The sequence below is a fragment of the Cucurbita maxima genome, unplaced genomic scaffold (genome assembly GCF_002738345.1).
Source record: "Cucurbita maxima cultivar Rimu unplaced genomic scaffold, Cmax_1.0 Cma_Scf00002, whole genome shotgun sequence".
Taxonomy (NCBI): Eukaryota; Viridiplantae; Streptophyta; class Magnoliopsida; order Cucurbitales; family Cucurbitaceae; genus Cucurbita; species Cucurbita maxima.
The window spans coordinates 7,199,017-7,219,986 of NW_019272018.1; the positions used below are offsets into that span (position 1 = coordinate 7,199,017).

The 20,970-nt window shown below is 39.2% G+C and overlaps 7 protein-coding genes across 7 annotated transcripts in view; 3 read left to right on the forward strand and 4 right to left on the reverse strand.

The window, feature by feature from the left end:
- Window positions 1-29: 29 nt before the first annotated feature.
- LOC111472974 (NAC domain-containing protein 83-like) lies at window positions 30-934 on the forward strand. The gene is made up of 2 exons (XM_023118579.1): window positions 30-234; window positions 308-934. The coding sequence occupies exons 1-2, from the start codon at window positions 54-56 to the stop codon at window positions 841-843; spliced, it is 717 nt and encodes a 238-aa protein (XP_022974347.1). The 5' UTR covers window positions 30-53; the 3' UTR covers window positions 844-934.
- Window positions 935-1,782: 848 nt separating this feature from the next.
- LOC111498145 (long chain base biosynthesis protein 2a-like) lies at window positions 1,783-6,215 on the forward strand. The gene is made up of 12 exons (XM_023149266.1): window positions 1,783-2,036; window positions 2,129-2,194; window positions 2,541-2,629; window positions 2,747-2,892; window positions 2,972-3,096; window positions 3,182-3,275; window positions 3,374-3,537; window positions 3,730-3,891; window positions 4,389-4,515; window positions 4,626-4,792; window positions 4,894-5,001; window positions 5,841-6,215. The coding sequence occupies exons 1-12, from the start codon at window positions 1,911-1,913 to the stop codon at window positions 5,934-5,936; spliced, it is 1,470 nt and encodes a 489-aa protein (XP_023005034.1). The 5' UTR covers window positions 1,783-1,910; the 3' UTR covers window positions 5,937-6,215.
- A 799-nt stretch (window positions 6,216-7,014) lies between these two features.
- LOC111498152 lies at window positions 7,015-8,548 on the reverse strand. The gene has a single exon (XM_023149277.1). It carries the CDS (start codon window positions 8,102-8,104, stop codon window positions 7,166-7,168), a length of 939 nt encoding a protein of 312 aa, XP_023005045.1. The 5' UTR covers window positions 8,105-8,548; the 3' UTR covers window positions 7,015-7,165.
- Window positions 8,549-9,268: 720 nt separating this feature from the next.
- On the reverse strand, window positions 9,269-10,088 carry LOC111497462 (mitochondrial phosphate carrier protein 3, mitochondrial-like). Its single transcript, XM_023148266.1, has 4 exons — window positions 10,065-10,088; window positions 9,714-9,956; window positions 9,550-9,601; window positions 9,269-9,444 (listed from the first exon to the last, which is right to left on the reverse strand). The coding sequence occupies exons 1-4, from the start codon at window positions 10,086-10,088 to the stop codon at window positions 9,269-9,271; spliced, it is 495 nt and encodes a 164-aa protein (XP_023004034.1).
- Window positions 10,089-10,263: 175 nt separating this feature from the next.
- LOC111473110 lies at window positions 10,264-11,955 on the reverse strand. Its single transcript, XM_023118685.1, has 5 exons — window positions 11,672-11,955; window positions 11,399-11,568; window positions 11,247-11,305; window positions 10,718-10,835; window positions 10,264-10,619 (listed from the first exon to the last, which is right to left on the reverse strand). The coding sequence occupies exons 1-5, from the start codon at window positions 11,738-11,740 to the stop codon at window positions 10,541-10,543; spliced, it is 495 nt and encodes a 164-aa protein (XP_022974453.1). The 5' UTR covers window positions 11,741-11,955; the 3' UTR covers window positions 10,264-10,540.
- Window positions 11,956-12,661: 706 nt separating this feature from the next.
- On the reverse strand, window positions 12,662-20,151 carry LOC111473094 (chaperone protein ClpC, chloroplastic). The gene is made up of 10 exons (XM_023118659.1): window positions 20,003-20,151; window positions 18,994-19,570; window positions 18,245-18,360; window positions 18,046-18,168; window positions 17,757-17,942; window positions 16,538-16,753; window positions 15,525-15,742; window positions 14,330-14,405; window positions 14,160-14,249; window positions 12,662-14,008 (listed from the first exon to the last, which is right to left on the reverse strand). The coding sequence occupies exons 2-10, from the start codon at window positions 19,556-19,558 to the stop codon at window positions 12,830-12,832; spliced, it is 2,769 nt and encodes a 922-aa protein (XP_022974427.1). The 5' UTR covers window positions 19,559-19,570; window positions 20,003-20,151; the 3' UTR covers window positions 12,662-12,829.
- Window positions 20,152-20,397: 246 nt separating this feature from the next.
- Window positions 20,398-20,970, forward strand: part of LOC111473102 (protein BONZAI 1-like) — a 5,616-nt gene continuing 5,043 nt past the window's right edge. The window contains exon 1 of the mRNA XM_023118673.1: window positions 20,398-20,914. Within this exon, the coding sequence (XP_022974441.1) occupies window positions 20,774-20,914 (141 nt within the window). The 5' untranslated portion in view covers window positions 20,398-20,773. The remainder of the gene's footprint in view (window positions 20,915-20,970) is intronic.

Sequence of the window (20,970 nt, forward strand, 5' to 3'; positions counted from 1 at the left end):
TGATGCAATGGGGTTATAAATGTGGTGGGATTTGGGTGATGAGTTGAGTACTGATGGATAAGTTGAAGTTTGGGAGGGATGGAATGAGGGGATTGCCTCCTGGGTTCCGATTTCAGCCGACGGAAGAAGAGCTTGTGTTTGAGTATCTAAAATGCAAGGTCTTCTCCTGCGCCTTGCCTGCTTCCATCATTCCAGAGGTCAATGTTTGCAACTTCGATCCTTGGGAGGTTCCAGGTGAGATTTGTTTCACTGCATTTAGGGCGTTGTGTTGGCTTGGAAAGTAATGATGGATAAATAATGCATGCAGGAGGGGATTGGGAGGTGAAACAGAGGTGCACATACTTGTTCAGCAACAAGGAAGAAACAGGAAAGAAGAATGGAAGATGCCTGTGGACTCCGAGTGGGTACTGGAAGGCCAAACCCAAAGGGCGTGAAAGGAGAGTAGTAAGCTCCAGTAGTAGCAGTCAGAGCGTGAGTGTGGGGATGAAGAAGACTCTGGTTTTCTACGCCAATAATAGGAACAGAGGTGGGAGTAGGACGGGGTGGATTATGCATCAGTATCGCCTCATCGCCACTCACCCTCCAACTCATACTCCAACTGCATTGAATAACATGAACAAGTGGGCTATTTGCCGCATCTTTTGGAGGAAACTCCAATCCAATAAATATAATCATCATCGTCAACATCATCTGCAACTCCAATATTATTCTATGTCTACGAACCATTCCGACGGCAACGCCTCCGCCGCCCCCTCCACCACCTCATCCTCTTCCAGTACTTCCACCAGTTTCTTCGCCAGCTCTGTCCAACAAAACTCTGACGATGATTTTTCTGCTTCTTAATTATATTTATTTATATATATTTCATACTTCTCTTTTGTTTCCAATCTATATTATGATATTACCTATTTAAATGAACTGTTTTCAACAAAAATTAACTACCCTACTTATTCATTAGATTAGATATGGATCCGCCCATAAACCATATTTACATTCCCTTGAATCAACTTATCATTTAAGCCAACTTTAATTACTCATCTATTATATATTAAAAAATTACACTTGATATAATAACTAATTTAAATAAACCTATATCAACTAGCAAGTATTAATATCATTTTTATTAAACCAACTTATTATGATATTTAATAATAAATAACTTTATTTGAATATTTAATTTATATCAACAAATAACGACAAACTAAAATAAATTTGAATGAGAAGAATACACATCAAATTTATTTGAATTTTTTGTCAAATAAAAATATTTTATTTTCAAGAAATTAAATAACATCTAATTAAAATTCGAATTTTAACAAAATATTCACGTAACAAAAGAATAAATTAATATGATATACATAAGAGCTGTAAAGTAAATGAGATGATAAACTTAATAGATGAGATATAACGAGCAAGAGCTGTAAAGTAGCAAAACAAAAAAAGTTGGGGAAGATGAGGAATAAAATTGGTAAACGTTTTGTAAAACGAATAAAATTAGTCTTTAAAAAAATCTCAAAATTCCATCCTCGTCTTTTCATTTTGATTTTCTTTTTCCCCAATTCTCCTGAACATTATACATATACTGCGCTGCCGGGGTTATTTCGTCTTTTCGCCAGTAAAACGTCTTTGTTGAACTCTAAAATTAAAATTTTAAAAAAATGCCAAAAGACGAAATAGCCCCTGAAGCACAAGAAAGAAATGGTCCCCAGCGGGAGTTGTCCACGTGATTGTAAAAAGAATTATAAATTAGTTATTCATGTTTTATTTTTGGAAATTAAAATGAGAAAACGAATGTTCGGTGAGGAGGAGGAATCCCAAGTTTGAAGAGCAGCCCTGTGCGAGGTTCGAGATCGAGGCGCTGTCGAGAGCGAAGGAAGAGCTTCACAATTCCCGGCAAATCATAGGTCCAGATGATTACCATCCCATACTTGACCGCCTTGACCACCTATTTTAGCTATGGTCTCCTCTTCGTCTTTGGTCAATTCCGCGATTTTTTCAGAAAGATTTTTGATTGGTGGAACTCTAGCAATCTCCAGGTCCGCGCCGGCGCCAATCTCCCATCCCTGATTTTTCTTTTTCCTATTCTCAATGCGCATCCCTTCCCTAATTTTTCCACTTCCTTCCGCAGGGCTACGCTCCGATCTGCTTAGGACTCGAGGATTTTTACATCCGTCGCCTTTATCTTCGCATTCAAGTATGCATTTCAGTTTTTAATTCACCTTCTGGAATAACATTTCTTGCTGTTTCTTTGTTTTTTAAGTTTCAAATTATCCATTTTGCCTGCTTCGCTTTCCCTCTCGCACATTCTTTCTATTAACAATCTTGTTAAGAAGCACTGCAGTGCATGAAATCTTGATTACTCTACTTACTGCTCATCATCTTGAGTTCAAATATTTTATTAGAAAAACTGGACCTCCTTATGATTCCAACGATATATTTCCAGTAAACGTTCAAGAATTGGAATTCTTACATATTTCACTTCCATCAATTACTAGGAGCCTCATTTTATCCATATTCTTGTACTTTATTTTTTCGAGCAGGACTGTTTTGGAAGACCTATAGCAAGCGCGCCAGATGCTTGGATTGATGTGGTTGAGCGTTACTCCAATGACTATAACAAGACGCTGAAGTTTGTCTCTGATGAACCCCCTACGGGCTGCTACATTGCCTCTTTCATTTTGTTAGATTGGATTCGAGCTATGTTTTGGATTTTTGACAATAACTCTTCAATACATTTACCATACAGGCGAACCACAAATGTCTCAAGGTGTCTGAACCTGGGATCGTACAATTACCTAGGTTTTGCCGCTGCGGATGAATATTGTACACCTCGTGTGATTGAATCATTAAAAAGGTTCTCTCCAAGCACCTGTAGTGCTCGTGCTGATGGAGGTAACTGGAAATAATAAACTTTTGCATCATGTTTCTACGCTGGCGTCTGGAATGTACTAATTCTCTATTTTGATCTTAGGAACCACTTCATTGCATGAAGAGTTGGAGGTATGTGTGGCTAACTTTGTTGGAAAGCCGGCTGCTCTAGTGTTTGGTATGGGCTATGCAACAAACTCTGCCATTCTCCCAGTCTTAATAGGGAAGGTAAACGGACAGATACGAATTGAAATTTTCCTCTTGAATGTTAAATTAGAAGTGTTTGAAACTATGACCATTTGTTCAACTACAGGGAGGGCTAATTATTAGCGATTCATTGAATCATAATTCAATAGTTAATGGTGCTCGGGGTTCAGGAGCTACAGTTCGTGTTTTTCAACATAATAGTAAGTGGTATAGAACATACATTGTTTCTTCTGATAATTGTAATTTCTGGTCAATGTAAGAACTCTAATTTTTTGACTCGCCTTTCCCCCACTTTTAGCTCCATCACATTTGGATAAAGTTTTGAGGGAGCAAATTGCGGATGGACAACCTAGGTCACATAGGCCATGGAAGAAGATAATTGTCGTAGTGGAAGGCATATACAGCATGGAAGGGGAAATATGCAAACTCCCAGAAATTGTTGCCATTTGCAAAAAATATAAAGTAATCATCCAAGAACTATTTCATCAGACCATGAATGCTGTCCTCTGGACTAAAATTTCCCTAATCCAAGAACATATTCTTAATTGCTGTACGACTTCTTGAGATGAAAAAAAAAAAAAAACAAAAAGATAGCGAAGCATTGACGATATTCATTATCTGCTTTTAGCTTTTCATTTTGCTTTTTATTTTTAGGCCTATGTCTATTTGGACGAGGCTCACAGCATTGGAGCAGTTGGAAAAACAGGCAGAGGTGTCTGTGAACTTTTAGGAGTCGACACAGCTGATGTAGATATCATGATGGGAACTTTTACAAAATCATTTGGATCATGTGGAGGCTACATTGCAGGATCTAAGGTTCAATGTTTTTTTTCTATTAAATACATACTTTTAACACTAAACAAGCGGAATCTATAATATTGTTAAATAAAATTAGTTGACAAAGTAGTTCTTGAAGACTCCAGCAGTATTTGTTTCATATTTTTAATTTTTACTGTTTATCACAACATGAATTGGTCTTTTATCCCACTATATTTTTGTGCCACCCAGAGTTTACAGCTAACTAATTGGCATTTGTACTATGTTATTCCTCAGTGGGCCAGTTTGTCTAGTAGACCTCTTATTGGGAATATCAGGTTGTTGAACTTTTTTCTCTTCGGGCAATCTTTTCCAGTTTGCTTATCTCATGTATACAAGCAGTCAGATAGGAACCAATCCTTATTGAACGTATCAGTTTGTTTAGTTCTTGGCTGTTTCTTCCAACTATTTTTTGCATTAACTTAAAGTGTTATTTTGCAGCATAAAGCGTTCAATTGATGAATTCATCAAATATAGTATGTGCCTTGTCATTTCAGGAACTTATAAAATATCTCAAGTACACTTGTCCTGCTCACCTTTATGCAACATCTATATCACCACCGAGTGCTCAGCAAATCATTTCTTCAATTAAAGTTATTCTTGGAGAGGATGGTTCTAGGAGAGGTTATTATAGTTTTTGTCCATAGCTTCATAATATTCGAGTGTGTTCATGTTGTCCTTAAACTAAAGGTTTCTGGTTTATAAACAAACTATTCATTTTCCTGACTAAACAGGTGCCCAGAAACTTGCTAGGATACGTGAAAACAGTAACTTTTTTAGGTCTGAGCTACAGAAAATGGGATTTGAAGTTCTAGGAGATGATGATTCTCCTGTAATGCCTATAATGCTTTACAACCCTGCAAAAATTCCTGCCTTCTCTAGGGAATGCCTCAAGCAGAATGTAAGTACATCATGTGACTAGCCTGATAGTTTTATCCATTGTAGAAGTTCTCCATGTTTTCTAAAGGTGAGTATGATGTTACTTTGCTTGTGGTTGGACAGGTTGCGGTTGTCACTGTTGCTTTTCCAGCTACACCTCTTCTTCTGGCAAGGGCTCGCATTTGCATATCTGCATCGCATACGAAGGATGACCTCCTTGAAGCCTTAGAGGTCAGCCTTTATTTTGGTTATTGTAATTTTTTACTTTACCATTTTTACCATGGTTAATTCTTCTTCCGTTTTTTCATATTCAAATTGTATGTCTCAGTTGAACAAAATGCTGAACTTTACAATATTTGTGCCTACCTGATTTAAAAGTGTCATCATAATAAAGAATAATTGAAGCAGCAAAATAAAGGCATTTACTTGATTTAAAAGTGTCGTCATAATAAAGAGTAAATGAAGCATCAAAATAAAGCCTTTTTTAGTTATTTAAGACAACTATCTTGTGGAAGGAAATTAGTAAGAAAATAATGACCTAGTGACAATAAAGAGCCTATCCGTTTATTTAATACAGTTAGCTGCTGCCTCATCGGATATTTTGTAAAATCGTAGTTCCAAATTGTAGATGAAAGCTACAGTTGATGAATTGCTTGTTCATTATGATTATCATTGTTTCTTGGTTGAGAACATTGTTCTTTCGATTCCATTTGATAAATTTCACCCTTTCGGTTACTGTATGAGAGGTATTAGTTTTTGTTACACGCGCACTCAACACCAACACCCACCCCCCNCCCCCCCACTTTTCTTTTTGGAAGTATATGACCTTAAGGTTGAAATGTAAGGTGAAAAGCTAGAAAATTTTAAATCATGTTGATGTAGTCATCATGCTTCTTAGATCTTTTAGTATCCTGAGGCGGCAAATTTTTTGTTCAAGAGTTGAGTGATTCTTCAGAATTTTGTGACTTTTTGGATTTGATGTGTTGTCAGTTGAATTAAATGATAACCGCAGTTTCTTTCTTTCTTTCATTATGATTATTTTTCTTTTTTTTTTTTTCAATGTTTGACAGGTTATCAGTCGAGTTGGTGATTTGATTGGTATAAAGTACTTCCCCGCGGAGGCCCAGAAGCAGGAGCACGAAAAAGATCCTCATAAGGTAGATTAGAAAGAAAGGAAAAGAAAGGAAACGGAGTCGAGAAGAAATTGTTTTTATGTGTTTGATTAATGTAAGCAGGAGGTTGTTGTGAAGGCAGCTCCTCACATACTTGTCCAAGCAGGGGAGGGGAAGGTAGAGACCACTTGGTTGTGAATAGTGGAATTTTTTCGAATCTGTATCTCTTTTAGTTTGTCCCCATATGAGACATGCCATCTTCATGAATTTTGGTATATCAATGCTACGAGATTACTTGATTGCAAATGATCTAGATTTCTGACTTTTGTTTCTTGTGATTATTTTTCCTAAATGTTCTCTCATGTACGGTTACTATCATTGATTTTCCTTTTCCCCTTTTTGTAATTATTTCCAAGAAAATAAGATTGAAACCTTATTATTAATAAACATCGACGGAATTTGATTGGTTCCCAATAAAATGGAGACTAAAAGGATGGGTTTAATCTGGGAGTAACGAGAATAGTGGGGCATTCTATTTTGAGTGAACTCTGCTAATATATTTAGAATACATAATGCAGAGCAGAGAAGAGAAGAGCAGGGGGAAGGCTCCCAAAGGTTGTTCTGTTATCTCCTCGGTGAGCATATCGTTTAGCCGGGAAAATTTACTCAACCAAACATCTTCCAACTCCAACTAGTTGAACTCGGGAAATGAAACTCGTCCACCAAGGGGATTGGCTTAAGATCTTCAGCAAACCAAAAACTGGCCTGACTCTACTGCTGGTCTTCTAAGTGTAACTAATATAGATTGTAGCTTGACCTCTTCATCTCTCTGGGAGATGGAGACTAGCAGCATTGTTTGGTATGCAAGCAAAGCCCATGATCCACCACACTCGGCGAAATAACTAATGCAGTTGTTGTACTACTTTGAGACGAAGAATCTTCGGAAAGGTCATATACTATACTATACTAAGACGAGAGGCAGGGGAAGGAGTTCAGTGACATCACAGAATGGGGCAAGAAATGGTTGTTTATTTTGGGTTGTTTTGTATCCTGTAGCAACCACAGCGGTCCTCTTATTTCACTACATAGATATCACAATCAAATGGAAAAAGATTTATGGGGAAAATTGCAGTAGAGGAGAAGATGTAAGCACTAAAATCAGAAATATGAAAGAGTAACAAAAGAAGCTTCAGCGTCCAATACGAGAAAATGTAGCAAAATGGGTGAGAGAAACACAAGTTTGAGATACATTGCAGTTTTGGGATACATTTGAGACCAAAACTCTATGAAAATCCCTTCCCCAACTTCTGGATTGCGCAGTACATTTTTCTCCGGGACCCAACTGCAGTTATTCCCATATCCTTGAGATCCTCGAGTGTCAACATTGGCAAAACCTCATCGTCCACCTCGTGAATTTCAAAAACTGGAGCATACCGACCTAACCCTAAGCCGTTGAGCCAAACTCTAACCCCGTCTTCCCCACATACTCCTCTCCCACCATTCCCATTCCTATCACCGCTAGTCCCGCATTTCCAATTCCTCGCGTCCGTATCCGAAGGCCCTGAAAATTCCAGCCCTTCTTGCTGCTCCCTGCCCTCCGAAACCCTAGACCGGATACATCTTCTATTCCCCTGATAAAGCATCTCCCTTTCGTTCCCCTGACCTTCTATCCCCAAATTCTCAAGCGAATGCATTGAGCTCTGCTCTTTCAACGGACTTTCCGAGTTCTCAATCTCGTAATCCCGATACCCCTCATCCACATCCTCCCCCCCGCTGTACTTTTCATCGCCTTCCCGTTCCCCACCTCCTCCGCCTTCGTCGTGCTTCGAGGATACCCAATTAGTCCTCACCCTCTTGGTGCCCGCGGAGGCTCTCCGCTTCGAATCCTTTAACCTCCAGCTCCCAATTGCAACACTATCCAAATTGTTCTCTTTGTCTTCGCCATCTACGGTCTCCTGAAATTCCCCGGCCGAGCTCAAGTTGGTCAAGGGACGAGTTTTAGAGTTCTTAGCAGAGACAGCGGCGTCCTTGCGATTTTCCAAACCAAACTTCCAAGGCTTATTCGTGCGGCGAGCATGGGAATCGTAGGGCTGGTCGCCGCCGATATCCCCCAATCGGACGCTAGGCCTTCGCTGGCGTTTGGATCCAACGGTATCGGAGGAGACGACGAGAGGGGCAGGACCGCCGTTCATCTGGGCGTCGGGGGGTTGAACATCTGCCATTAGCTAGAAGGAGGGATGATTCGAAATAGGAAGGAATGCAGTGGGAAAAAAGAAGAAAAGGGGGAAAAGAGGTTGGTGGTTAGTTCTTGTGGGTTGAGACTTGAGAGACGAAAGAAGGGGAAGGAGGAATGAAGAAATAGAAGGAGAGAGTGGAGGAGGGAAGGAAGGAAGAAGCGAAGGAGTGGTGGAATAAGGCCGAAGGGCGAAGGGGGAAACATGCCCTGTAAATCGCCGCGTGTCTTCATCATCGGATTTGGCCCCTTAGATTTGGGCCTCCCTTTCAGGATATTTGCATACCTCTTCGTATTCTTAATTTGGGTAACTCAGGAACCCTAGTTTTGGGCATTTTTCTTTATATTTTCTTTCCCATTTCTATGCACAACCATATTGACATTGATGAACACAAAACAATGACATATAAGGAGGCCATCTATGATCCTTTGAAATGATACTTGATAGAATTACATCAATCATGATCGATTGTATCAATCATGTTCAATTGTCTATTACTTTTGTAGGTAGAGCAACACTTGAAATTGTCACCCTCAAGTCACCCATCATTTCATATACCAACAAATACTTCTTTTGTAGGCATAGTTGAACCTATTGTTATCTTTCTTATCTCTTTGGATCTTGCTAGTATAATCAAACGAGTGTTTGACATGTGCACCAAATCAATTTGATGATTTCTCTAAAATGACTAGTGACCAAAGCTTAGAAGAATATTTAACTTTGGTTAATATAAATGGTATCAAAGTTAGTTACTGGGCGGTGTGAGGCACTAGTCGAAGTAGAACTAGATCCTCTACATAATAGACGCATTTTAAAACCTTGAAGGGAAACCGAAAAGGAAAAACCCAAGACAATATCGGCTAGCGGTTGATTTGGGCTGTTATAAATGGTATGTTATAAATGATATCAGAGCTAGACACCATGCGGTGTGCTAGCAAGGACGTTGGCCCTTAAGGAAGTAGATTGTGAGATCCCGCATTAATTTGAGAGGGGAATTGGATTATGAGATCCCACGTTAGTTTGAGATTTGAGAGGAGAATTAGATTGTGAGATCTCAAATTAGTTTGAGAGGAGAACGACCCATTTCTTATATGGGTGAGAATTTCTCTTTAGCATATGCATTTTGAAATCTCGAAACTTAAAAGGAAAAGTCTAAAGAGAGTGATTCTTCGGCGTCAAAAACTCCAATTGTATGGTCGTAAGAAGAATCAGAAGCAATCTCACTCCAAGCTGCAGGGATTTGCTACACTGCTCTTTAGGCCTTGGGATGGCATAAGTGTACAGCCTCTCAACAATTGTTTGGAAAGAGGCAAATTTCACCATGGTATCTGCAAAACCCGCCCCAAGTTTATGGTCCAACATTATCCTCTTGTTATTTATGGAGGATCGTTGAGGAGGAAGGGGCAGTGGTTAAGGGATTTTGATGCTCAAACTTACATGGAATCTGTCAGACGCTCCCAAAGAGGAACCAGGCCTTTGTAGAGTCTGCAAAAGAAGACAGATAACCAGAGAGAGATTTTGAAGTTATTAGGAGGAACAATGCATATTTTCATTATTGAATTTAATTATTAGTGTCGTAAATCATACCCAAGAGCACCCTCAGAATTGACCTCAGAGTTTGGAAGCGAACTTTGACGGCCTCCATGGGGCAAAGAGCAACATCGGCAATGACTTCTGCAGACGCTGAAGCAGCAAAGTATATGAAAGTTTTGTAGTTGGCTGCATTCTCTGGTCCAACCATGTAAGAATAGTAGTTCTTGAAGAACTCGTAGGATCCAAACTTGCAGGCACCCTGAGCACTGTAACCGGGCAAGGTATTCTTGTACTTTGTTGGGTCGATCTAAAATTTGGAATGTATATTAAAAGAACATGGAGCTAGAAATACATTTTAACTATATGTTGAGTGGATTATGGGATAAGTATGAGGAGTCCATCACGTTCTTATTACTTCTGAGAAGACCTCGCTAACCATCCTATCCTTGTGAAGCACATTTCCTGGGTTTTGCACCCAAAACAGTTTTACATCACCAAAAAGGAAAGTGTAGGTGAGCCTGAATTATCCCAAAATCTCACATTGTCTAAGGCGGTGTCTTAACCCTTTCTTCTGCCCTAATAAGCGAATCTAAATGCACACACACACACACCAAGGTCCAGTTCATAAAAGAACTGACTAAGATTAAATTATATCCCAAGGAAGCCACATCCACAGGTTCATAATGTTAGGCAAGGCATATGCCAGAACTTGCCAGGGATATATATATATATATATATATATATATATATATATAATATTGTAAAGCTTAAGCAATTTGCCAGGGTTTTTGGGTAGGGGATGGAAAAAATACATATACTACTTAAATCAATATAACATTAGGCAGCGAAACAAATGATGTTATGCCCCCGTTATTGAGCAACCCTCTCCATCTAAAAGGCGTTATTCAGGTACAAGTACAACCCTACAAGTGCCACGATTCCCACTGCAGCAGCTATGGGCAGCACCTTCCTATACCATTTTACGTGATATCAATCAGGCACACAATAAATAGTCATTCAAATCACTATGATCGCTTATGAAGATTGTAATTTGAGTTTCCATCTTACCCAATAGCTTCATCTTTCTGGATCTGTGCCTTTCTCGCCTTCCTCGTATCAAATTCGTTAGCATTTTTAGTCACAGATTGCTCATAAGGCCTAAATCGTCGCTTAGGAGCACCACAAACTGTCAAGGCATGATCATCGATATTAGAATTCAGTTTCTTTATTGAACTGGAGCTGAATGTAAATGATTCGAAGTTGGTTTCAAAGACAAGAAGTATACTTTGTGTTCTATAAGTTATGTATCTTTGGTTCTTGTAGATTTGTTTTTCAACTTCTCTGTTGACAATTATAGCAGGAACTTATTCTGTTTTCTTTTTTTTTTTTCTTTTTTTTTTTTGTTTTAAAGGCGACTCAGCGTCAACAATAAACTAATTGGTCCTATGAACAGAGAACTTTTGGAATCGATTAGAATTGGTAGACTCGAGAACTACATGAAATTAATTTTGGGAAGATGCAGTTGCAAACAAGAAATAACAAAACGCAGGTCAATATCATCCATGCCTGAGAAAGGAAGAGGTGGGAAGCAAATTACCAGGACAGAAATACTTATCAGGCAATTTTTCAAAAGGCGTTCTGTCGTTGTAAATGTACCTGCATATTCATATTCATGGAAAAGAGAGCGTGAACAGGGAAAACAAAGATGTGAATAAATTAGGTTGAAACGCAGAGAGGAAGGAGAGATACCCGCAATCACGACAGATATAGGCTTGTTTGGACGCGACGCGCATGGAGACCTTGGGGGCAGCTGCAACAGCAGAGTTTTGCTTCCTTAAAGAAGGAATGTTACGTAAAGGAGAGAAGAAGGAGGATTTCAAAGATAAGAAGCTGGAGTGCCTATCAGCGCCGCCGTCTTCCTTAAATAAATCATAATCAATTATGATAGATAACAGAAATGAATTAGATTGAAAAGATGGAGCAATGCAAGTGTAAATGAAGGAGCAGATTAAGAGAGAAAACCTGGTAGATCTTGGAATGTTGGTTGGGCGGTAGCTGGAACCTAAGAGAGGTAGCTGAAACAGAGGCCATTGGAGGTAATATGAGAGCAGAGCAGAGCAGAGAAATTTGAAAAGGGGAAATGTGAAGCAGAAGGAAGGGGAGGAGGAGATATCGATAGGGGGATCGTGGGTGTGGGTTGGGCGTCGTAGGCGAGAGAAACTCAGAAAGAGTGGGTGAAGTGGTGAATCTATGAGTGGCGGACAATCAACAATCTCAATCTTCCCAATCATTTTTATCCTATCCTATCTCCCTCTCCAAGCTTACAGACTCGCCAATTCAACCTCTTTATCTCTTTTCTTTTTTTCCTTATCTTTTAAATAATACTATAACTAAGTTTCTTTTTTCTTTTTCTTTTTTCATTTAAATATAATTCCTCCTTGAGCAGAGCGCCTTATTTAACAGGATCCCCTCCCTCTCTTTCACATTTTAATGCTACTCTCTATCTGCTTCTTCAGCATGCCCTTACAATTGGGGTTGCCTTAGTCCTAATGTTGGCCCGCGTTCAATTATCTTTACAAACAACATGCCAGCAGTAAGTTGCTCATTGAAGCTTCATCGGCAAAAATCACACAAAAAGCTCTCATCTGGGAGCGTACACACAGCAATGACCATGGAAATACAGAAAGCTTTGACAGCTTTGGAAATTGTCGTGGTGGAAACGTGAGCCCCACCAAGAGTCGATCTCGTCTGATCTTGGATGAATAGGCATATGGAATCGAATTACTAATGTAAGTGCAAACAGTGTCGTGTCGGCCCAACATGGGTTCTCTTTTAGGCAAACAGGTGACGACACCATGAATCACTTGTTTTCGTTTCTACTGCATGAGTAAGTACAGTTACAATGTTTGCCCAATTCTTCTCCCTTGGAAACCTAGAAAAAGTCGTTATATAGCTTTCTAGGGACTTCTTATCTAGGAAGGTTCTGTTTTCCTTTAAATACTCCAACTTGAAGAAGAGAAAAAACAGAAGTAACAAATCAGCTATACTACCAGATCCACAACCAGCTGCATCCAGTGAGAAGCAGACTACAAGCCATTAAATTAAAAAAGAGGAAGTGCATAATACATTTTGTAAACTGGTAAGATTGCTATTATCTCTATGAACTAAAATCATCAAACTTTACACGGTGATAGCATCAGGCAAGGACTCGGGGGCACCACTGCTGCCGTTGAGCACTGTCACATTTCCATCTGAATCAACATCCACTATTACTGAGTCGCCCTCCTTGATCTCCCTCGCCAGCATCTTCTCAGCCATGCTGTCCTCCAAAAGTCTCATGATTGCCCTTCTTAATGGCCTCGCACCATAGCTTGGGTTATATCCCTCCTCAACCACCCTATCTCTAAATCTCTCTGTCACTTGAAGTTCAACTTCTTTTGCTTTTAATCTATCAAATACCTCCTTCAGCATTATATCCGCAATCTCCTTCACCTCCAGCTTAGTGAGCTGACGGAAGACAATCATCTCATCCAACCTATTCAGAAACTCAGGCCTGAAGTACTGTTTCAGTTCCTCTGTCACCAAGCTCTTGATTCGGTTATAACTACTATCCTTCTCATCATAATCAAGGTCAAACCCTATTCTGCGACCTCCCTTCTCTATAACACTGCTTCCCACGTTTGATGTCATTATCAAAAGTGTATTCTTGAAGTCTACAGTTCTGCCCTTGCTATCCGTCAACCTTCCATCCTCCAAAATTTGAAGCATCATATTGAACACATCAGGATGAGCCTTCTCAATCTCATCAAAGAGCACCACTGTGTATGGACGACGACGAACAGCCTCAGTTAATTGACCACCCTCTGTGTAACCAACATAACCAGGAGGGGAACCAATGAGCTTGGAGACGGTATGCCTTTCCATGAATTCACTCATGTCAAGGCGAATCATTGCTTCTTCAGAGCCAAAATAGTACGCAGCCAATGCTTTTGCCAACTCAGATTTACCAACACCCGTTGGACCAGAAAATATAAAGCTTGCAATTGGACGATTGGGATTCTTGAGACCAACACGAGCTCGACGTATGGCACGGCTGATGGCTTTAACTGCTTCATCTTGACCAATGACTCTCTTATGGAGGGTCTCTTCCATTTTGAGGAGGCGGTCAGATTCGTCAGTAGATACTTTCTCGACAGGAATGCCTGTCCAGGAGGAAACAATATGCTGAATATCAACTTCGGTCACAACAGGGCCAACATCTCCTGCCTCACTTTCAGCCTTGCTCATCTCCTTGCCCTTATCAACTAGAGCAGAGATCTTAGTCTTAAATTCCATTTCTCTATCACGCAATTCTCCAGCCTGTTTAAAGTTCACTAAGTTTCATTAGCTAGAGTTGAATCAACTATTAAAATGGCACGGCAAGCTTAAAAATATAACCAACATGCAGTTCCAGAAAACAAAACCATAAAATTCTGCATCAGGGAAGAAAAATTAAAGAGAACAAATTTACCTTCTCAAAGTCCTGACTTCGAACAGCCTCATTCTTCTCCTTTGTGATCTGCCTCAGCTCTTTCTCAAGCTCTCTAGCTTCCTCAGGTAGCTGCAGATAACATTAAAATTGTAGCATAATCACAGGAGAGCAAGAGGAATGGAGCAGTTGCACAGATGATGAGAATGTACTTGCGCATGACGAAGGCGAACCCGAGAACCAGCTTCATCAACCAAGTCGATTGCCTTATCAGGCAAGAATCGATCACTGAAATTTAAGTTATACATCAAAACACACCTTCCACAAATGATTAGGAAAAGTAACTTGGATCTTAGGTAATCATATCAGCCAATAGAGACGTGACAAGGTAGATTTGAACCAAGATGGGTGCATGCAGTCAAAATGTTTTTCCCTCTTTATGTTCCAAGTCCTATAGATGGATGTTTAAGAGAGAGAAGATAAAAGAGAAGGAAAAAAAAAACTGAATCAGGTTCCTCAGCACCATGCTGAAATCATCAGGCACACCTCGCTTTGAAGACAATGTTTCAAGGTCCCCTAGTGATTCCAAAAAGCTTCCCCAGAAAACATAAACGGGAAGGCATAGCTCCATGAGCAACCTATAAATTACTAAGGTCCCACAGTACTTCCAAAAAGCTTTCCCCCCCCAAAACAAACATAAACAGAAGGCATAGCTCCATGAGCACCCTATAAATTACTAATCTCAATCATCAACCACACACCTGCACACCCGTACAGGTTGTAGAAAAAAGAATTCGTACAAAGTTTGCTCCACGGATCCAGAATAGATATTCAAACAGGATGTGGGTCTCTTCTTTTCACATGCATAAAAAATGACAACCTGTACTAATCCAAGCCCACCGCTAGCAGATATTGTCTGTTTTGACCCGTTATGTATCGCAGTCAACCTCACGATTTTAACATGTGTCTGATAAGAAGAGGTTTCCACACCCTTATAGGGAATGTTTCATTCCCCTCTTCAACCGATGCGGGATCTCACAATCCACCCCCCTTGGGAATCCAACATTCTCATTGGCACACCGTTCGATGTTTGGCTTTGATACCATTTGTAACAGCTCAAGCCCACCACTAGTATATATTGTCTGCTTTGGCCCATTACGTATCACTGTCAAACTCACAATTTTAAAACGCGTCTATTAAGGAGAGGTTTCTGCGTCCTTATAAGGAATGTTTCGTTCCCTTCTCCAATCGATGTGGGATCTCACACAACCCATTACTGAAGTTGTTGAGCATGAAGATAAGAAGTATGGCAGACACAATCAAGAACATTTTCATCTTGATACTTCATCAACACTATAAGCTTTTTGCAACAGACATGTTGTCAGAAGAATCACTCAATAGTAACACCTGATGTACTGGTATGACAGTTGTGCAGCAGCTACTAATGCTTCATCCGTGTATCGAAGTTTGTGGTGGATTTCATAGCGCTCTCTAAGGCCTTTCAAAATCTGTATGGTTTCATCCACAGACGGTTCCGGCACTTTGACAGGCTGAAATCTCCTTTCTAAGGCCGGATCTTTCTCAATGTGCTTCCTGTATTCATCCAATGTTGTGGCTCCAATGCACTGTAAAAATAGAGAACCAGCTAATTAGATAATACTGGGAGTCAAGAAATATAAGGTCTAACTCCAAAAGACACATTTTATAATAAATGATTGAAAACTACTAGCCGGTAAAGTGAAAAAAAAAAAAAAAAAAACTCAAATACATAAGCATGTATAATCCTATATTTTGCAACTATATTACATTTTGTCGTAATGGATATCTTTTTGTTAAACGAAATCCTAGAATCTGCCCAAAATAAAATTTAGCATATAAAAGTAGAGACAAGATCAAGGACGCTAGTGTTGGTTCTAACAAAGAAACGGTGACATATACACTTGACAGGTCCAGTTCTTAGATTCTTAAATAGGCACTTTTGAAGCTCCCTACTGATTCCTTAGAAACTGAATCTCCTCCTTGTGCATCTAGTTTGCAGCAGTTGAGGGCCAAATAAAGTTAGTCTCCCAAAGAAAAATCGAAGTCAGGCTCTTCACCAAAGAAAAATCAGAGCTTTTCTTGTGGCTCACATATGGTTGGTAAAAAACCAGAAAATTTTCACCGTGAAAGAGAGATCCTTTATCTTTGTGATATTGTTCATTACACAACCTCATTTTGGAGTGCCCTTCAAAAATAATGGTTTGGTAATCATACAGTTCTAATATTAACCTAGAATGGAAAGTCTTCAGGCAATAGCTTAGTTTCCCAGCCTCTAAGATGTTTTGGCCATTTTTACTTGGGTCACTTATCACAATTTTTTTAATATTAAAAAAAAAAAGATCAAAATCATACTATCCTAATGAGATGCCCAAGATTACCACCTGCAGTTCACCTCTTGCAAGGGCAGGTTTCAATATATTTGCCGCATCGATAGCTCCTTCTGCAGCCCCTGCTCCAATTAATGTGTGCACCTCATCAATGAAAAGGATAATCTCATCACTTTGTTTAATTTCCTCCATAAGTTTCTTTAATCTTTCCTCAAACTCTCCACGATATTTTGTGCCAGCTACGAGAAGTCCCATATCCAGGGTTATGACCTACATCACATAAAGAATTTAATACATACTTCAATAACAAGTTATTTTCAAAATAATGAAGAAAAATAGCTTTCTAGTTCAAATAAATGTTCAGACCAGGTTTAACAAACACAATTCAATACGTCCAGCAATCTCTTGATTTATCTCAAGGAACATTTGTCAGAGCTTGATAACTTATAGAACTAAAGACAATTTTAATTCAAGTGAAGCCATAAAAATGGCCTACAGAGCCTCCGGTACTAGTAAAATAACAAAAAGAAGTGTAAAGCTTAATTACCGTTATAATATGATGAATATAATTGCACAATACTTAAATAAATCTGGCATAATTTCTTAAAAGGTTGAAAGATAATGCAATTCAGAAGAAACCACATGCTGAAAATGTGAAACCCAGAGTAAGGATGGACTAATAATAAACACATAAAAAATATATATTATATTAAAAGAAAAAAAAAATCATTCCAGAAGTATTACAGTTTCATTTTTTTCATTTTTTTTCATTCCAGAAGTATTATATTATATTTAAAAAAATAAAAAATAATAAATAAATAAATAAATATAAATATATATATATATATATATATATATATATATATATTAATTTTCCTCTTCCATGTTTTCATTTTTTTAAAAGGAAAAGAAAAGATACATTCAGTTAAAAACGTGAAAAGTACAAAAGGATAGGGAAACTGAAGGGGCTCATTAAAGGTGCTCCAGTTAGGTTCAACTTTAAAAAATACACTACAGGAGAAGAGGCAATAATACGCTAAGGTGAGCTCACAGAATGAATCAAATACCACACTTCACCCGTTCTCTGGCCGTAATATCAAAATTTTAAAGTTCCTTCTTTCCAAATTTCCAAGAGAAGCAGACCCGGTTGCAAACCACAAAATTCACTGCTTTAGTGATGAAGACACAAGCAATTGATTCTCTAATACACAACAAGAAGGTATTTTCTTAAACTCTTTAGAAAGGAACTAGTTGTTGTGGGAAATATTCTAACCTTCTTTCCTTCGATTGTTTCAGGAACATCCCCATTAGCAATCCTTTGTGCCAGGCCTTCTGCAATAGCAGTTTTCCCAACACCAGGCTCACCAATGAGGCAAGGATTATTTTTTGTTCGCCGGCCCAAAATTTGTGTTACACGTTCAATTTGCTGCTGCCTTCCAACAACAGGATCTAGTTTACCCTGGAGAGGCAAGAAACTGACATTAGAATCTAAGAACCCTTATTTCTACACAACAAACAACTCCTTATCATATCATGTCACCGGAAATATATTTCAAGAGCACCTCTTCAGCCAGCTTAGTTAAGTTTGTGCCGTACTCTTCCAGAGTTGGCATCTTGTTCCCACTGCTCCCTCCTCCAACACCAGCACCAACAGCCTCTGTGCTCTCACCAACCATTCGAATTACCTGTTCACTCAATTTATAAAATATTATGTTAAAAATAAAATAAAATAAATGTATAGTGTCGGGATGAAATTCTTGCCTGAGTGCGAATGTTACTAGGATCAGCACCCAAGTTCTCAAGAACACGAGCTGCAACGCCCTCACCTTCACGAAGTAGACCCAGAAGCAAGTGCTCTGATCCAATATAATTGTGACCTGAAAATGCAGCAAAATAAGATTCATGCAGGTTTAGTAGTTAATACAACATTAAGAAGTCAAACAACATATATAACGCAGGACCCATCTGATGGAACATGGATCTATATATCTATAGGCATACATATCCATACACACAAGCACACACGGACATCCCTTCTAGCTATTGGCTACGATCCAATGAAAATCTTCCAGTTCAAAACAAAAATAGAAAAGAGTAGAATTTGTAAATTTTTCACGTTGAAAGAAAAACTGAATACTTCTATCAATAACATGCTTCCAATGAAGCTTATAATAACACGAGCTACATCCTACTACTCCATGGAGAGACTATGTGTGCACCAAAATTAGTTCCAGCAGACAACAACGACTCTGACTTGAACCCATGATCTTGAGTCAAATTCCCACGAAAGCCTCAAGTTCTTCCTTACCACAAAGCTGCCGTTGAGGGTGAAGTTCAAGTTAAATGAAAAAAGAACATACAAACATGCATAATAAAAGAAAAAATACTAAGAAAATTGAAATTGATAACTAAACAGAGAAATATTAATTTGATTTTACTGTTCTGTTTTGTTCCCTTTTTTTTAATTCTATTTTTTCCCCCCCAAGAGAGGGATGGGAAAGAGATGTTACCAAGTTGGCGAGCTTCCTCGAGAGAAAGTTCCAAAACACGCTTTGCACGAGGAGTGAAGGGAATTTCTACAGCAACAAACCCGCTGCCCCGACCAATTATCTTCTCCACCTCCACGCGCGCATCTTTAAGATTAATTCCCATGGATTTAAGAACCTTGGCAGCGATACCAGTACCTTCGCCAATAAGACCTAAAAGTATCTGCTCTGTGCCAACAAAATTGTGACCAAGCCGCCTCGCTTCCTCCTGGGCAAGCATGATAACTTTAATTGCCTTTTCTGTGAATCGCTCAAACATGGCTCTTGGGACACATCTGGTAGCCTTTCGTCGCCTAGAAGAGATTGTAATGGCCACCTTGGAATGAAAATCCTGTCTAGTTCTCAACATGTTATCCAAAGAATTAAATCCTCTAAGTCCAGAGAAACTTCTTATTCTCGAACCAGGTGCATGTACGCTGGCCATCATTCTAACAGCCCGTTTTACATTTACTGATCCTCTTGATAGGCCATTCTTCCTTCCACCGACCAGACCAGGAATATTTGTGGACTGAACAAGAACTCTAGCCATGATGTCCACCGACTGTTAGCGTTTAAAGAGGAAGATGTTAATGGAGGGTCTCCTCAAAGAAGTGCTGCTAGCCAGATAGTGGTAGCACGAAAATAAGGTATTAACTAAAAAACGATTAAGGAAAGTCTGCCAAAACGCAATATTAAACAAAGTGGAGAAAATCTTAACAAGTATTTAAAAAAAAAAAAAAAAAAAACAGTATAGTTTTATCAATTAGGGCTTCTGAATCTTGTTGTCATAGGTTGTAGGGGCCGGCATATCCTGGCGGGGAATCTAAGTCCGGTTTCGAAGAACAGTGAATTGAGTCGAGTAGAAACGAAGAACATAATTGAGATAAAGGAAGAGATAGATAAATAGATAGATAGCGAGGGATAAGGTAAAGAAGAAAAGAAAAGAATCAGAAGTAAAATGAAAGATAGAGGGGAGAGAGAGAGAGAGAGAGACCTTGAAGAACTTGAAGTTGAAGCTGATAGATAGGGTGTTCGGTGGGAAGGCAAGACGGAGGAGAAGATGAGAGGAGGAGCCTCTCTATTATTATTTATTATGGTGAGTTTGATAACTGAAACAAATATAAAATACAAACATGCGGTGTGCCCTCCATCGTGTCCACAAAATTTATGGATTTTATTCACCTCCCAATCCTACAAATCATATTTCCAATTTTTCTAAATATCTCTTTTGTATTTTTATACCTATTACTTTCATTTTTATATACATATATTTTTTATTTTTTCTCTCTCTAATATAGCATGCATTTTAGCGGTAAATTGGCAATGTTTTTAGTGCATCACACACGTCCATTTTAGTAGTAAATCATATGATCATTTGTATATTAAAATTCATTTAATATGTGTTTTACTTTTTGTACTGCTGGGTGTAAGTCTCAAAAGCAAAGGAATGGCCTGAAGATATAGCGTGGCGCCCCGAAGGAAGTGTATTGATGTTGAACGTCAATACGACTGAATAGTTTGGCGTGTCTGCTGCTCCCTTTCCTTGCAATTGCATGAGTTGAAAGAAATTTCAGGAAGAAGGGGAGGAGTTCGGAGTTTGGAGTTCATCTTTTGTTTCCCATGCCCCATTGGTCATCTGTCAACTCCACGTCGTCGTTGACCTGAATCTGCAACCTGAAGAGTGGAGTTGAAGGCTTGAACCCAACAAAACATTCCATCTTCCTCCATTCTACTTTCCTTTCCTTTTTCTTACATTTTCTGCTCAATGGGTAACTGCTTCTCCGATGACGCCGCTGCCCGCTCTGCCGTTGGTGCTACTGTCTTCTCCCAAAATAATACTTCCAACGTCGCCGTAGATTGTTTCTTGTTGTCTCGGGGCTATCGTGGCCTCTATTCCCAGATCGAGGTCCTCTTCACCCCCCCCCCCCCCCCCCCCCCCCCCCCCCCCCCCCCCCCCCCCCC

Bases quoted from the DNA above. Each gene is read 5' to 3' on its own strand.
- LOC111472974 (XM_023118579.1), top strand. From the start codon at position 54: ATGGATAAGTTGAAGTTTGGGAGGGATGGAATGAGGGGATTGCCTCCT. The intron at 235-307 runs GTGAGATTTGTT...TAATGCATGCAG, and splicing joins CGATCCTTGGGAGGTTCCAG to GAGGGGATTGGGAGGTGAAA.
- LOC111498145 (XM_023149266.1), top strand. From the start codon at position 1,911: ATGATTACCATCCCATACTTGACCGCCTTGACCACCTATTTTAGCTAT. The intron at 2,037-2,128 runs GTCCGCGCCGGC...TTCCTTCCGCAG, and splicing joins GGAACTCTAGCAATCTCCAG to GGCTACGCTCCGATCTGCTT. The intron at 2,893-2,971 runs GTAACTGGAAAT...TTTTGATCTTAG, and splicing joins TAGTGCTCGTGCTGATGGAG to GAACCACTTCATTGCATGAA.
- LOC111498152 (XM_023149277.1), bottom strand. From the start codon at position 8,104: ATGGCAGATGTTCAACCCCCCGACGCCCAGATGAACGGCGGTCCTGCC.
- LOC111497462 (XM_023148266.1), bottom strand. From the start codon at position 10,088: ATGGTTAGCGAGGTCTTCTCAGAA. The intron at 9,957-10,064 runs GTAATAAGAACG...TCCAAATTTTAG, and splicing joins TTAGCGAGGTCTTCTCAGAA to ATCGACCCAACAAAGTACAA. The intron at 9,602-9,713 runs GTGCTCTTGGGT...CTTCTTTTGCAG, and splicing joins CTCTGAGGTCAATTCTGAGG to ACTCTACAAAGGCCTGGTTC.
- LOC111473110 (XM_023118685.1), bottom strand. From the start codon at position 11,740: ATGGCCTCTGTTTCAGCTACCTCTCTTAGGTTCCAGCTACCGCCCAAC. The intron at 11,306-11,398 runs GTATCTCTCCTT...ATGAATATGCAG, and splicing joins TATATCTGTCGTGATTGCGG to GTACATTTACAACGACAGAA. The intron at 10,620-10,717 runs GTAAGATGGAAA...AAAATGGTATAG, and splicing joins CAGAAAGATGAAGCTATTGG to GAAGGTGCTGCCCATAGCTG.
- LOC111473094 (XM_023118659.1), bottom strand. From the start codon at position 19,558: ATGGCTAGAGTTCTTGTTCAGTCCACAAATATTCCTGGTCTGGTCGGT. The intron at 18,361-18,993 runs GTAACATCTCTT...CTGCATTTTCAG, and splicing joins CGAGGAAGCTCGCCAACTTG to GTCACAATTATATTGGATCA. The intron at 18,169-18,244 runs GCAAGAATTTCA...TTGAGTGAACAG, and splicing joins CTAGTAACATTCGCACTCAG to GTAATTCGAATGGTTGGTGA.